At 39.2% G+C, this 14,757-nt stretch overlaps 1 protein-coding gene across 7 annotated transcripts in view; it reads right to left on the reverse strand.

Annotated features, from left to right (window-relative positions):
• CNOT9 (CCR4-NOT transcription complex subunit 9) overlaps positions 1-14,757 on the reverse strand; it is a 35,867-nt gene that overhangs the window by 15,677 nt on the left and 5,433 nt on the right. For all 7 annotated transcript variants that reach the window (XM_047873516.1, XM_047873515.1, XM_047873519.1 and 4 more), the window contains exons 2-4: positions 7,922-8,101; positions 5,755-5,870; positions 3,429-3,538 (exon numbers count right to left, since the gene is read on the reverse strand). In XM_047873516.1, the coding sequence (XP_047729472.1) occupies positions 3,429-3,538; positions 5,755-5,870; positions 7,922-8,101 (406 nt within the window). The remainder of the gene's footprint in view (positions 1-3,428; positions 3,539-5,754; positions 5,871-7,921; positions 8,102-14,757) is intronic.

Below are 14,757 nucleotides of genomic sequence, written 5' to 3' on the forward strand. Positions count from 1 at the left end.
AATCTTAGGGGACAATGCCTGGTTTTTCATATTAACTATGATCTTAATTGTAGGATTCTTTTTTTAAACTTTATCAGGTTGAGAAAGTTCTCTCCATTTCTACTTTGCTGGCATTTTTATCATAAAGGGAGGCTGAATTCTGTCCGCTATTTTTTTTTTTTTTAATGAAAGAAACAACCAATATTTCTTCTTTAGTCTGTTGATATGGTCAATTATATCGACCGTTCTTTAAAAAATATTTGTTTATTTATTTATGAGAGAAAAAGCAACAGCACATGTGAGCAGGGGAGGGGGCAGAGGGGGAGAGAGAGAGAATCCCAAGCAGACCCCAAGCTTAGTGCGGAGCCCCACGTGGGGCTCAACCCCACTACCCTGGGATATGACCTAAGCTGAAATCAAGACTCTGATTGATGCTCAACCGAGCCACCCAGGTGTCCCTAAGATTCTCTTTTTAAGTGATCTCTACACCCAATGTGGGACTTGAACTCACAACCCTGAGATCAAGAGTTGCATGCTCTACCAACTGAGCCAGCCAAGCACCCCTATATTGACTGATTTTTGAAAGTTAAACCATCATGCACTCCTGGGATAAACCCACTTGGTCATGATGATCCTTTTTATATATTGTTGGACTTGCTTTGTTAACATTTTGTTGAGAATTTCTTCATCTATGTTCTTGAGGGCTACTGGCCTAAAGTTTTCTTACAATGTTTTTTTTCTGGTTTATTATCAGAGTAATGCTGGCCTTACTAAGAATTTAGAAGCCTTCTATATTCTGGAAAAGTTTCATAAAATTTGGCCATTTCACCTAAGTTATCAAATTTATGGGCACAGAGTTATTAGCAGTATTCTCTCATTATTCTTTTAGTGTCTATGGTCTGTTGTAACATACACCCTTTCATTCCTGGTACTTATAATTTGTGTTTTCTCTTTTTCTCCCAGTCTATCCAGTTACAGGTTTATTAATTCCACTGAATTTTTTTCAGTAAAAAATTGGGGGTGGGTTAAATAGGTGAAGGTGGTCAAAAGGTACAAACCTCCAATTATAAGTACTGGGACTGCAACGTGCAATGACTACAATAACAATATCGTATTGCATATTTCAAAGTTGTTAAGAGAGATCTTAAAGGTTCTCCTCACGAGAAAAATTTTTATAACTGTGTGTGGTGATGGATTTTAACTTATTGTGGTAATCATTCTGCAATATATACATGTATCAAATTGTTATGCTGTACATTTAAAACTAACACAATGTTTGTTATGAGTCAATTATATCTCAAAAAAAGTCAGCTTTTGGTTTCATTGATTTTATCTATCCTTTTCCTGTTCTCATTTTCAATGATGTCTGTTCTTTATTATTTCCTTCCTTCTGTTCAATTTAGCTTAATTTGCTCCTTTTTCTATTTTCTTAAAGTGGAAAGGTTTGAACATTGAAGACCTTTCCTCCTTTCTAGTATTAGCATTTTATGCTACAAATTTCCCTGTAAGCCCTGCTTTAGCTGCACCCTGTAAGCTTTGATATGCTGTTTTTATTTTATTCACTTTCAAGTATTTTCTAATTTTTCATGTATCATTTCATTTATATTCAAACTTTTGTGATAACCTTTGAACTGTAAGCAAAAAGTCTAGGCCCAACATTTACCTTCTGCTTGCACTCTCAACTGACTTGGAGAAATTAAGTTTCAGAAAATATATGCAAGGGCAAACAACTAGCTTTATACTGTCTATTTTTTTTTTTTTTTTAATCTCCCTACAGTTAAGTTTATCCCAAGATCCCAAATGCATCATCTAACTGTAGTGGTTTAAAAACCAGCAGAAGTAGGGTGTAATTTAAATCAGAATTAAGGATATAAATGTTTTCTTTTGGCTGGTACCTTGTTCATGTTTTAAATCCTCCATGGGAAATTTTTGTAACTTAAAAGTAGAAAACAATATATTGGGGGAAAAAGTTTCTAATTAGAGTACCACTTGAGAGGGGATGTAAAAAAGAGTAACATTCACTTGTATATGAGATTAACAGCTACTCCTTAAATGTACAATAAAATGTCTCTGAGAAATATGTCTCAGAAGTACCAAACTTTTTGTTTTTTATCTTAAAGTTTATTTATTTGAGAGACAAAGAGAGAAAGCATGAGTTGGGGAGGGGCAGAGAGAGAGGGGGGGAGAGAAAGAATCCCAAGCAGGCTCCGCACTGTCAGTGCAGAGCCTGATGTGCAGGCTCGAACTTAGGAACCATGAGATCATGACCTGAGCCAAAGTTGGATGCTTAACCAACTGAGCCACCCAGGTGCCTTAAAAGTACCAAACTTTTGAAGTATACTTCCTGTTCCATGGTTTATAATTGTAGGGATATGAACACAAATTGAAGATAAAAACAGTAACAAACAAAACAAAGTCTGTACAACCAATGTTCTTACTGGGGCGCCTGGGTGGCTCAGTCAGTTAAGTGTCTGACTCTCGGTTTCATGAGTTCAAGCCCCTCATTGGGTTCTGTGCTACCAGTGTGGAGCATGCTTGGGGTTGTCTCTCACTCCCTCTGCCCCTCCCCTCCTCAAAATAAATAAATAAACTTAAAACAAAAAAGTTTATTAAAAAAATCAATGTTCTTACTGTTTGGTCAGTACATGAGCAAAAACTATGAGAAAAAGATACTGAAGGGTGAGTTTGGAAAGAAATCATTTTCTTCTTCTTTTTTTAGTAGGCTCCATGCCCAACGTGGGGCATGGGGATTGAACTCACGACCCTAAGATCAAGAGTTGCATGCTTTACCGACTGAACCAGCCAGGCACCCCTGGAAAGAAACCTTGAATGTATTTACTTTTCACAAATCCAAAGACAGTTCTTTATTATCTGGGAGTCTGAGATCTGAAACAGCTAATGTATTATTTTCCTGAGCAAAACATATTTTAGACACATCTCCCATAGTAAATATATGTGGAAACATTAACTGTAGCATGCAAAAATTCAACTAGGTGAAGGAGAAGACAAACATCTGCAGTTATGGGAGAACAGCTCAAAAGTTAGAAAAGAGAAACAAACAAAACACAACACCAGCTCAAATTCTTATCCCTGTAATAATACTCTTTGTTGACTGCAGTTCTTGTTCTTTACTCTCCCTACAATTCCAATAAATCTTTCTACATATATGCTAAATTTAATCCCAAATGTTGGGCTTCATACCCTTATTAACAACACACAGAATCGTACTTGATAAGAACCATTATATAACTTATTTACTTATTATTTAACAAATATTTATTATTATTTGTTATTATATCCTCATTTATTAGTGAAAACAGACTCAACCTCAAAGACAAAAAACAAACAACTGGTGAACAAAAGTTATAAAAGACAAAACAAAACACCGAAGTTAAGATCGCTATTATGAATGAGTATTTCAGGCTTGTAAGACAACCCTAATAACTTACCAATAACTCCAAGACTGGTTAGCCGAAGATACTCAAAGGGACGCGTTTTGCTGACAGTGTGCAAAAAGGGGTACAAAAAAAGTGGGATGTGTGCTGCAAGAAATGCTGACCTGAAAGAAAAAGATAATCACATTCAGAGCCCAGACTCAATTTCTAAGGATTGTGAACATTCAATTTCCAGGCAGTTCATTCTGTAAGGTCTATAACATTGCCTAACCAAGAAACCTCTAGAAAAGGGTCAACGGTCATTAGTCTAGACCAATGGTTCTCAGTTGGGATGATTTTGCCCACCAGCGCACATGCGGCAATGTCTGGAGATAATTTTGGTTGTCACAACTGAGGGGGGTGGTAGTGGCATTCAGTGGGCAGAGGCCAGGGATGCTGCCAAACATCCAACAGAGCACAGGACAGCCCCCTTTCACTCCCCTCCTCCCACCACAAAACCTAGCTCAAAATGGCAATGTCAAGGTTAAAAAAAAAAACCTAGTCTAGATCAATGGTTAAGAGAATACACCATTTTCCCTGTAACCAGTATCAAGTACCTGAAAAACTGATAAAATATCCAATTGCAGATATAAAAAAGTAGGTCATAAAATGCTATTAAGTGCCCGAGAAATTCTCCTAGATGCCTTCCTATTCACAGGTACAGTCACACAAAACCTTAGAAACCGAGACAGGAAAACAAAGGAGCCATTATCAGGTTTATCTGCTATGTTTAAATGCACACTGTTCTTTTTTTTGTTAGAGCATTTCAGATACACTAGATATTCTAAAAACATTGTAATCTGAAGCTAATATGTCAGGCAACTAACGTGGAACCAATCCATTACTTTATATTATTTATAGTTACACCTTATGGGAGAGCAAACACTCTAAAATTTTAACACAGTACTCTTGCATTTTTCTTAAGTGCTTAAAAATAACTTTCATTGTAACTTATCTAGAGCTCTAAAATGTCAGTGTCAACCTAGCACTCAGATTTCATAAGGAAACTTGAGAAAAAGAGGAAAGACTTCAATAAGATGTCATTAAGTGCCTCAGAGCCATAAAAGTCACAAAGCAGATATCTGAACAGGATTTTCCTTTTCCTGTCAGATGTAGCAGGCCAACTTGCATGCCAATTCTAATCTTTTACAAGGCTGCCTAGAATCCTTGGTTAAGAAAGATTCTGAAGCCAAATCTAGGTTCAGTGGGGAAAAATGCTGGGTTCAAATATTTACTGAACTCCTGCTAAATGCCATGCACTGTGCCTCATATATGGCACAGTGATGTCTACCATGGGTTAAGGGGGGAGAAGTATCTACATACCTGACTTTTCTTGAGATGTGAACGCCACTCCTTTATTTTTATTTTTTTATTTGAGAGAGAGAGAGAGAGAGAGAGAGCGAGAGAGCGAGCGAGAGAGAGAGAGAGAGAGAGAGAGAGTGCATGCACTCGAGTGGGGGTGAGGGGCAGTGGGAGAGAGAATCTTAAGCAGGCTCCACACTCAGCACAGAGCCTGATGTGGGGCTTGATCCCACAACCTTGGGATCATGACCTTAGCCGAAATCAAGAGTTGGACACTCAACAGACTAAGCCACCCAGGCGCCCCTATTTTATTTTTAAATAAACTTTACCTCTAACGTGGGGTTCAAACTTACGACCCTGAGATCAAGAGCCACATGCTCTACCAGGCGCCCCGTGAATGCCATTCCTTTAAAGTTCAGTGTTATAAATGAGTAAAAAGTAAATGAGACAACGGATTATTATTCAGCCTTAAAAAGGAAGAAAATTCTGACATATACTACAATGTAGACGTTATGCTAAATGAAGTAAGCCAATTACAAAAAGACTAATACTGAATGATTCCACTTAAATGAGATACTCAGAGTAGTCAAAATCATACAGACAGAAAGTAGAAAGATGGTTCCCAGAGGCTATGGGAATGGGGAGTTATGGCTTAATGGGAAAAGTTTCAGTTTTACAAGATGAAAAAAGTAATGGAGATGGATGGTGGTGGTGGTTGCATATTATAAAGGTATTCTTATTACTCAACTCTATGCTTATAAATAGTTGAAATGGTAAGCTTATGTTATGTATACTTTACTGCAATTTTAAAAAGGCAAAAAAAAAAAATTATAAAAGAACATGTTAAACAATACTATGCTGTTACTACATGAAAACTTGGTGAATTAGAGACCAGAAATTCTTCAGGAAAAGCAAAGCAAATGAGAATCCTGGAGATCCACACCCACACACATGCACCCCACTGCATGCCTCTTCCTCTCATTCATAAAAAGACCATATTCAATACAACCTCCATCAACAGACGCATCAAAGGACTGACCTGGTTTCCGGGTGTGATGCCACACATTGCAGTAATGCCAGAGCATTGCAAACTCTGTTAGATTGGTGTGCTGTCAAGGTGGGTGGGTTGATGGATGGATAAATATTTACAATTTCCTAAAAAATGGAAACCAGCAGCAGATGAATAAAGAATTATTACAAAATGAATTCCCATGGTATGAAAGCAAAAACCCTAAAAACTCCCACAACTTAAAAAAAAATTTTTTTTTAACATTTATTTATTTTTGAGAGACAGAGTGTGAGCGGGAAAGGGGCAGACAGAGAGGGAGACACAGAATCCAAAGCAGGCTCCAGGCTCTCAGCTGCCAGCACAGAGCCCGATGCAGGGCTCGAACTCACGAACTGTGATATCATGACCTGAGCCGAAGTCGGACACTTAACCGACTGAGCCACCCAGGCTCCCCAAAACTCCCACAACTTTTGATTCCACATATCCTGTAAGAACTGAACTATCAAAGTGGGAGCAGAAATAAACAATGCTATCTTTTCATCCCAAAGATACCTGAGACTATGAGAAATTTCTACATAGGTTTCTAGAAGATTTGTCTGGAGGCAACTGTGGTCACCTACACTTCCCTCTTTATATCCAGCATCTGTTGAGGCCTTCACTTGAGGGGCTCTTATATTTATAATCCTCCATTTTGTCAGTACCCTGCTTTAAGTTATAGTGATAACTGGCCAGATACCAAGTGTCAGTAGATCAACCACAGTGACTCATTAAGAAGTCTAAATTTGGTCAGGTAGCAACTGCAAAAAGGGAGAGATAAGAACGTGGGATGGGCACCTGGGTGGCTCAGTTGGTTAATCGACCAACTTCAGCTCGGGTCATGATCTAGCAGTTTGTGAGTTCGAGCCCCGCATCAGGCTCTGGGCTGACAACTCTGAGCCTGGAGCCTACTTCAGATTCTATGTCTCCCCCTCTCTCTACCCCTCCCCTGCTCATGCTCTGTGTCTGTCTCTCAGTAATAAATAAACGTTAAAAAAAAAAAAAAAAAAGAACGTGGGTATACACATGGAGATATGTTCAAACAGCAGTGAACATATGTACTCTGTCAAAAGGTGATGATATGCTGTATACAATTCCTTTTTTTTTTTAATTGTAAAACTTTTATAGGAAAAGTCCCTGAAAGAAAGATTAGTTTTGGGGATTAAGAACACGCTTATTGTGGGGCACCTGGTGGCTCAATTGGTTGAGCATCTGACTTTGGCTCAAGTCATGACATCTTGTGGTTTGTGAGTTCGAGTTCCACGTTTGGCTCTGTGCTGACAGTTCGGAGCCTGGAGCCTGCTTGGAATTCTGTGTGTGTCTCTCTCTCTCTGCCCCTCCCCTGCTTGCAATCTGTCTCTCTCAAAAATGAATAAACATTAAAAAAAAAAAAAAAGAATACACTTATTGTGATAAGCAATGAGTACTGTACAGAATTGTTGAATCACTGAATTGTAATACTGTATACCCGAAACTAATATAACACTGTATGTATGTTAATTATACATTAAAAAAAGGAAAGATTAGTTTCTTGGTTACATGATATAGGAAATGAATGCAAATTTACTTAACAGGCTTGAAAAATTAATCTAATTATTAGGAATTTTGGACAATACTTTAAAGGATGATTATTCCATTATCTTGGTATTGTAAGATTATACCATATCAATTTATTTCCCACCAATGATCATTACAGTCAGAACCAAATTTTGGTTACTTACCCTTTAATGTACTAGTGTACCTACCTCTAATCCTATAGCTATCATATCTTTATCTTAATATTTCCTTTTGCCAGAATATACCCTGCAGTTCTTATACTTTACTTTCTACCTTTTTTCTTCTGTCATGTAGAAGTGTCTTGTGGTGTTCCTAAAGCTGTGTTTTTCAAAGTGTAGTTCTCAGACTACCTACATCAGAATCACCTGAGGGCAGGGCAGGTGCTTTCTAAAAAAAGATTTTTAATCTGAGACCAAATAAATCTTTTGGGTAAGACCCAAGAATCTGCATTTTAACAAGCACCTTAGACTTTTCTAAAACAGATTCTTACAACTGCTAACATTTAAAGAACTATTCTACCAAAGTCTTCGAAATCATTTGAGCAGACAGAGAGAGAGAAGCATGATAAACAGGAATGACCTGCAACTCACTGGTATGTACCCACCTGTAAAAGTGCTGCAATAGTACCAAATGAATGCCACAGCATGGGTGCAAGGTCAGGAACAGATTCTCGCTTCTTACTCAGCTCCAGCAAAGCATTTTCCCTTGTCTCAGGACTGGACAGCTCATTGATCCACTGATAGATTTTTTCTCTGTCTACTTGAGCCAGTGCAGTAGGCACAGGCTTCAAGTGGAAAAAAGAAAGTAAACATGTTTTGTTAGAGTCAAACCAAGTTTTACTCTGCTTTAGAGGGAATGTTTTTTATAAATACCAGGGGAGCTTTTCTATATCCGTACACTTGATGTAAATAAATTCAATCTCTCAAAATCTAAAACACACACACACCTTTCAATAATTTCATGTTTAGAAATTTATCCAAGAGGTACACCTGGGCTGTACTGAGGACATACCAGGATGTTTACAGTTGCACTGTTACAAAAGCAGAAAACTTGAAATTGTAAAAATCTATCAACTAGGAACTGTTAGCTACCTATGGGTACATCTTTATTTGTAATACTATGTAGGTCTTTATTTTTATTTTAAAAAAAAAAAATTTTTTTTTCAACTTTTATTTATTTTTGGGACAGAGAGAGAGAGAGAGAGCACGAACGGGGGAGGGGCAGAGAGAGAGGGAGACACAGAATCGGAAGCAGGCTCCAGGCTCTGAGCCATCAGCCCAGAGCCTGACGCAGGGCTCGAACTCACAGACCGCGAGATCGTGACCTGGCTGAAGTCGGACGCTTAACCGACTGCGCCACCCAGGCGCCCCACTATGTAGGTCTTTAAATAAATAGCTTTACATGTGTTGATACTAAATAAAACCAAAAAACAAAGCGTACAGAACAGTATAGACCCTTCCACTTATATACATAAATATACTTATATATTTACATACAACATTTCTAGAATGACACATAAGAAACTTAACAGTAACAATAAAAAAAAAAAAAGAAGCTTAACAGTAATTACTGCCAAGGTTGGAATCTACATGGGAAATTTACTTTTCCTTGTAAACAATAAAATCTTCTGCATAGTTTACTTTTCTTAAGCATATATCTATAATAGTTTATTTGATTTTATTACTTTGATGTATTTTTAAAATGCTGATTTATTTTGAGAGAGAGAGAAGGAGGAGGAAAGAGAGAATCCCAAGCAGGCTCCGTGCAGTCAGTGTAGAGTCTGATGCGGGGCTCAATCTCATGAACCACAAGATCGTGACCTGAGCTGAAATCAAGAGTTGGGACACTTAACCAACTGAGCCACTCAGGTGCCCCTGTAAGTTTTTGAAAGGAAAAAAGTTACACCCTCCCCACCCACTTCTGGTCCTTCCCCCATTAATTCTGGCATCCCCTTCCACGGAGCAGAAAACATGTGTAATTTGGAAAAGCCCCCTTCTAATGATTCTTATACATACTCTACCTCTACCCCTTTGAGAATCATCCATTACTTACTCACATAGGGGCAAGACGGACAACATTCTTTTATTATTATACTAAAGCATCACAACGTTCAAAAAAATTTGAGCATTTCTATAATTCTCCACACCTGTCAAACAGCCTGTGCCCTCGGTTAACTCCCTTAATTATTCTTCTTTGGAAAATATGATAGAGTAGAAAAATGATTACCATTGCTATTTTTAGCTCTAAAGTCCTAACAGATTCAAGATTTCGATCCCTATGCCCAGTATTTTCTCACTTAGTTACCCCAACCAGGGGAATTATTGGGTAGATGGGGGGCAGGAGGGGTAGGCAAAAAAAAAAAGAAAAAGAAAAAGAAAAAGAAAAAGAAAAAGAACTATACTTACAGATGAGATCACTATCACTCAGAGGATTAACCTGCTCAATTCACCCAAGTATGAACTTGCATATTCCAGTGCTTCCTGAACTGCATTACACAGCTTCCCATGGTATTTATATGTTCCCACTACAGCTTAGTGTGATAGAATGACCTACCCATCGTACAGATGGAAAGATGAGGCACAGAAAGCACAACTGTCTTTGTTGAAGAACAAAAGTCTAAGATAGACTTTGAGGTGCACTCACAATCACTGTGCCCAAGCTGAACAGTCTTCTATAAATGGAAGCTTGATTATAAGCTTTTAGCTTAATGTTTATCATTTCACTTGCTTGACAGAATGAACCACAAAGTGTTCTGCTAAATGGACTGAAATACCATGCAGCTTAAGTCCTCTTTAAGTGCCTCAATCTGTTGAAAGGTATTTTGTAACTCCCATCAGTGGTGGTCCTCAAGGAAGCCCAGGCTCCCACAGCAGAAATATGAAGAAGTAACAGGGTAGTCCTACCCCCCCCACCCCCCCACCCAATAGCAAAAGCAGTATTGTCCAAGCACTTGCCCTTTCCAGGCTACTACAGATAGGCCCTCAACTTAAAAAATTATTTTTGGAAATGTAATTCCCACCAGGAAGACAGGGTATGTTTATTTATAGAGTATTATATCACCTTAAAAAGCTCTGTGGAAACAAGGGCTAAAATTTTAGCTTTGAGTTTCCTGCCCACAGTCTCCTGGATGACCCACAATCCAATAACTAAAGGGGTCTCAGAGATACTCATTGCTCTATTAATAGAGTATCTATACTGATTAGTCTTTACTCATTCAACTCCCCCTAAAGTCCTGTTGCCCCAAACCACTAAGCTCCATTGCCCCCAGTACAGCCAGTTTGCAACCTGTATCTGGAACTCCTATGCCTCATGCTGCCCCAGGGAGCCCTGGGTGTAGAACAGCAGGATGCACTTGTAGCCACCGATCAGCATATCATGGCTTCTGAACACCAGGCCCCACCCCCACATATTCTATTTCCAGAGCTGGCCTAACTTCAGCAAGGAGATGGTGTCCTTGGAGCGATGCTAACACTCTAGAGGGCCTGGTGCCTAGTTGGGTATCTAACGTCATGGCCACCTGCTGCCAGCAATACTCCAACTTTTAAGGCTACTTGTAGGAGCTGCAGCCTCTGTGGGGCTTTGGTTCTAAGAGAGCTAGGGATGTCAGGTGGGTGGTAATGTCCTCTCAGGCACTAGCTTGGACCTATGGGTTCTGTAGCCATTCTAGCAAAGGGAAGGCAGTGAGGGCAGTTTGGTGCCAGGAAATACTTGGGATAAGAACCCTCTTTTTCATCACCCCTAGTGAATTTTGCCTACAATTTAACAGGAGTTAGTTTAACCCTACTGAATACCTATTTGTTATGGGATGAATACAATTATTTCTTTAAAACAAAAATTTTTTTAAACATTTATTCATTATTGAGAGACAGAGAGAGACAGAGCGTGAGCAGGGGAGGGGCAGAGAGAGAGGGAGACACAGAATCTGAAGCAGGCTCCAGGTTCCGAGCTGTCTGCACAGAGCCCGAGGCGGGGCTTGAACTCACAAACTGCAAGATCATGACCTGAGCTGACATCGGACACTTAACCAACTGAGCCACCCAGGCGCCCCTGAATACAATTATTTCTTAAAACAAAAATGGGAGCTAACACACATAGTGCTTACTCTGTCAGGCACTGTCCTAAACAAATACTTGTCACTACTCTCATTTTATAGAAGAGGAAACACTGTTATTTTGCCAAAGCCAAAATCTGAATCCAGGCAGCCTGGCAACAGAGTCCATACTCTTTGCTTTGCTAATGCTGTTTCTCACCTGACTGAAAGATTAGGTCTGATCTAAAGATGACGTTTAAAGGGCACCTGAGTGGCTCAGTCGGTTAGGTGTCTGACTTTGGGTCAGGTTATAATCTCACGGCTCCTGAGTTCAAGCCCTGCGTCAGGTTCTATGCTGACACCTTGCAGCCTGGAGCATACTTCGGATTCCATGTCTCCCTCTCTCTCTGCCCCTCCCCTGCTCGCGCGCTCTCTCTCTCTCTCGCTCAAAAATAGATAAACATTAAAAAAAATAATAAAGATGATGCTCAAAACAGCTTTGTCCTGTGACCTGGACAATAGAGACAGGGAACATATATATAAAAAGCTCAGACAAAAACTTAAAATGTTACTGCTGTTAGTTCAGCCGAATCCGAAAAACAATCAGCACCATGAACGATACCCAATACTGTCGATGTGAAGGGATATTCTCGACTTAATTGAGACTACAAAGCACATGATAATCATCAACAAAATATTTTTTTTTAAATGTTATTTAAGTAAGCTCTATGCCCAACGTGAGGCTTGAACTCACAACCCAGAGGTCAAGAGTCTCATATTCTACCAACTGAGCCAGCCAGGCACCTCAATAATCATCATTTTAATGAGAAAGTCAGTGAGATAGTTGGACCTAATTCCCTATGTCAAATCATGGTTCTCATAGGAATAATCTAGTTAGTGATAGCCACTTCACTCTCACACACACACCTCCACCACACACATCAACAGGTAATTTTATAACACATGCAGAAGTTTAGTTATTGTGGATAATAAAAGGGAAAATACTTTTACATTTTGATTTACATATTGATATATGTACAGGTGACTTGAATGTGGGTTTGAACTACACAGGTCACTCATACATGGACTCTTTTTAGTAACTACAGTACTGTAAATGTATTTTCCCTTCCTTATGACTGTCTTAACATTTTCTTTTCTCTATTATAAGAATGTAGTATATAATATACATAACATACAAAATATGTGTGGATCAACTGTTATCAGTAAGGCTAACAGTTAAGAGCAGACTATTAAGAATTCAGTTTTGGGGGAATCAAAAGTTTTATGCAGATTTCCAACTGTGCATGGGGGAGGCTGGCATCCCTAACCCCTACCCTGTTCAAGGGTCATCCGTATTAATATTACCAGATGACTGACAAAATCCTCTGGACATTATCCTTGAATAAAACTCCAAAGCACAATGCTAGCGTTTCAGTAGATCTTGATGGAAATAAAACCCCAATATGTATCTTACCCTCTTTCTAAATCCCAAGGATCATTTAGGCACACCTTTCACAAAAATATTAGAATCAGAAAATTCATGTCTTCCTAAGAGTGTGGGAAATGAAAGAGGCAGGTGGGGTAGATAAGGAAAGAGACAGAACCGTACTGAACATTAAAAAAATTTTTTTTCAATGTTTATTTTTAAGAGACAGAGTGTGAGTGGGGAAGGGTACGGGGAGACATGGAATCCAAAGCAGTTTCCAGGCTCTGAGCCATCAGCACAGAGCCCAATGCGGGACTGGAACTTAAGAGCTGTGAGATCATGACCTGAGCCCAAGTCTGATGCTCAACCGACTGAGCCACCCAGGTGCCCCTGTACTGGACGTTTTTTAAAACATGGTTTCATTTACTGAACAGAACACGGTTATTATCCTCATTTTACAACTGATGAAAGTATGAGTAAAGGATGGTAGGTTTCCTCTTCCTGCCATTCTCTAAACATCACCACTAAAGATTCCTAAAGCAATTGCTACAATTCTTTTATAATTTACTAATCCATTTCTGAGGCTGTGGATGATATAGAATTCAATCTAGGAGCATACACTCCTCTTCTGGAGAAGCATAACTTCTCTACTGGAGACTACTTTAAACACATTAAAAGTAATAGCAGAATACTGCCACAAGAATTGAAGTTAACACTTTTTTTTTAAAGTTTATGTATTTTTGAGTGGGGGGAGAGAGAGAGAGAGTTGGGGGCACAGAGGCACGGGGTGGGGGGCAGAGGATCAGAAGCAGGCTCTGTGCTGACAGCAGTGAGCCCAATGTGGGGCTTGAACTCACAAACCGTGAGATCATGACCTGAGCTGAAGGACCTGAACTGAAGCCAGCTACTTAACCAGGTCAACACTTCTTGGATCACGTGAAATCTATGGATCTTTTCCTCAGGAAAACATGCAATTGCAAATTGTTTTGCACATAATTTCTTCTACACAAAATTTACACACAATTTAAAAGAATTCACAGACCTCATGTAACCTATGCATGGATCCAGAATTAAGAACTTGTTTATCAAGTGAAAGAATAGAAAAGACCCCAATTTACATGTAACTACACAAGCACAATAAGTGGAATGCACACTGCACTGGAAGCCAGAAATGGCTTCAAAATACAGTTTTGCCATTTCTATAATTGTGTGACCTAGTATAAGTCATTTACTTTGGCAAGCCTTAATTTTATCATTGGTAAAATAAGGGAACAATACCGTAAAGTCCCAGGCAGCTCTCAAATCTTGGAAATTACTTTATTTAGTTCTTAGTTATTGCTGAGGGACTAATCTAAGAGCTCTTTTAAAAAGTTAATTTTATTGAGGTTAATTTGCATAAAATTTTAAGTGGACCCATTTTAAGTGTATGTTTCAATGACTTTTTTTTCCCTTTGTTTTTTTTTTTTTAACGTTTATTTATTTTTGAGACAGAGAGAGACAGAGCATGAATGGGGGAGGGTCAGAGAGAGGGAGACACAGAATCTGAAACAGGCTCCAGGCTCTGAGCTGTCAGCACAGAGCCCAACGCGGGGCTCGAACCCACGGACCGCAAGACCATAACCTGAGCCGAAGTCGGCCACTTAACTGACTGAGCCACCCAGGTGCCCCATCTTTCAATGACTTTTGAGAACTTTATATACCTGAGTAACCACCACCACAATCAAGATCTAGACCTCTTCTTTAGGAGTACCTGGGTGGCTCTGACAGCTCAGAGCCTGGAGACTGCTTTGGATTCTGTGTCTCCATCTCTCTCTGCCCTCCCCTGCTCATGCTCTGTCTCTGTCTCAAAAATAAACATTATATATATACATATAGACAGACTTCTTCCACCATCCCCAAAAGTTCTGTGGTACTTCTTTCAGTAAACCACACACCCAGTCTTAGGCAATCACAGATAGGCATTCTGCCACTATAGAATAGGGTT

This window comes from Prionailurus viverrinus, chromosome C1 (assembly GCF_022837055.1).
Source record: "Prionailurus viverrinus isolate Anna chromosome C1, UM_Priviv_1.0, whole genome shotgun sequence".
Lineage (NCBI taxonomy): Eukaryota > Metazoa > Chordata > Mammalia > Carnivora > Felidae > Prionailurus > Prionailurus viverrinus.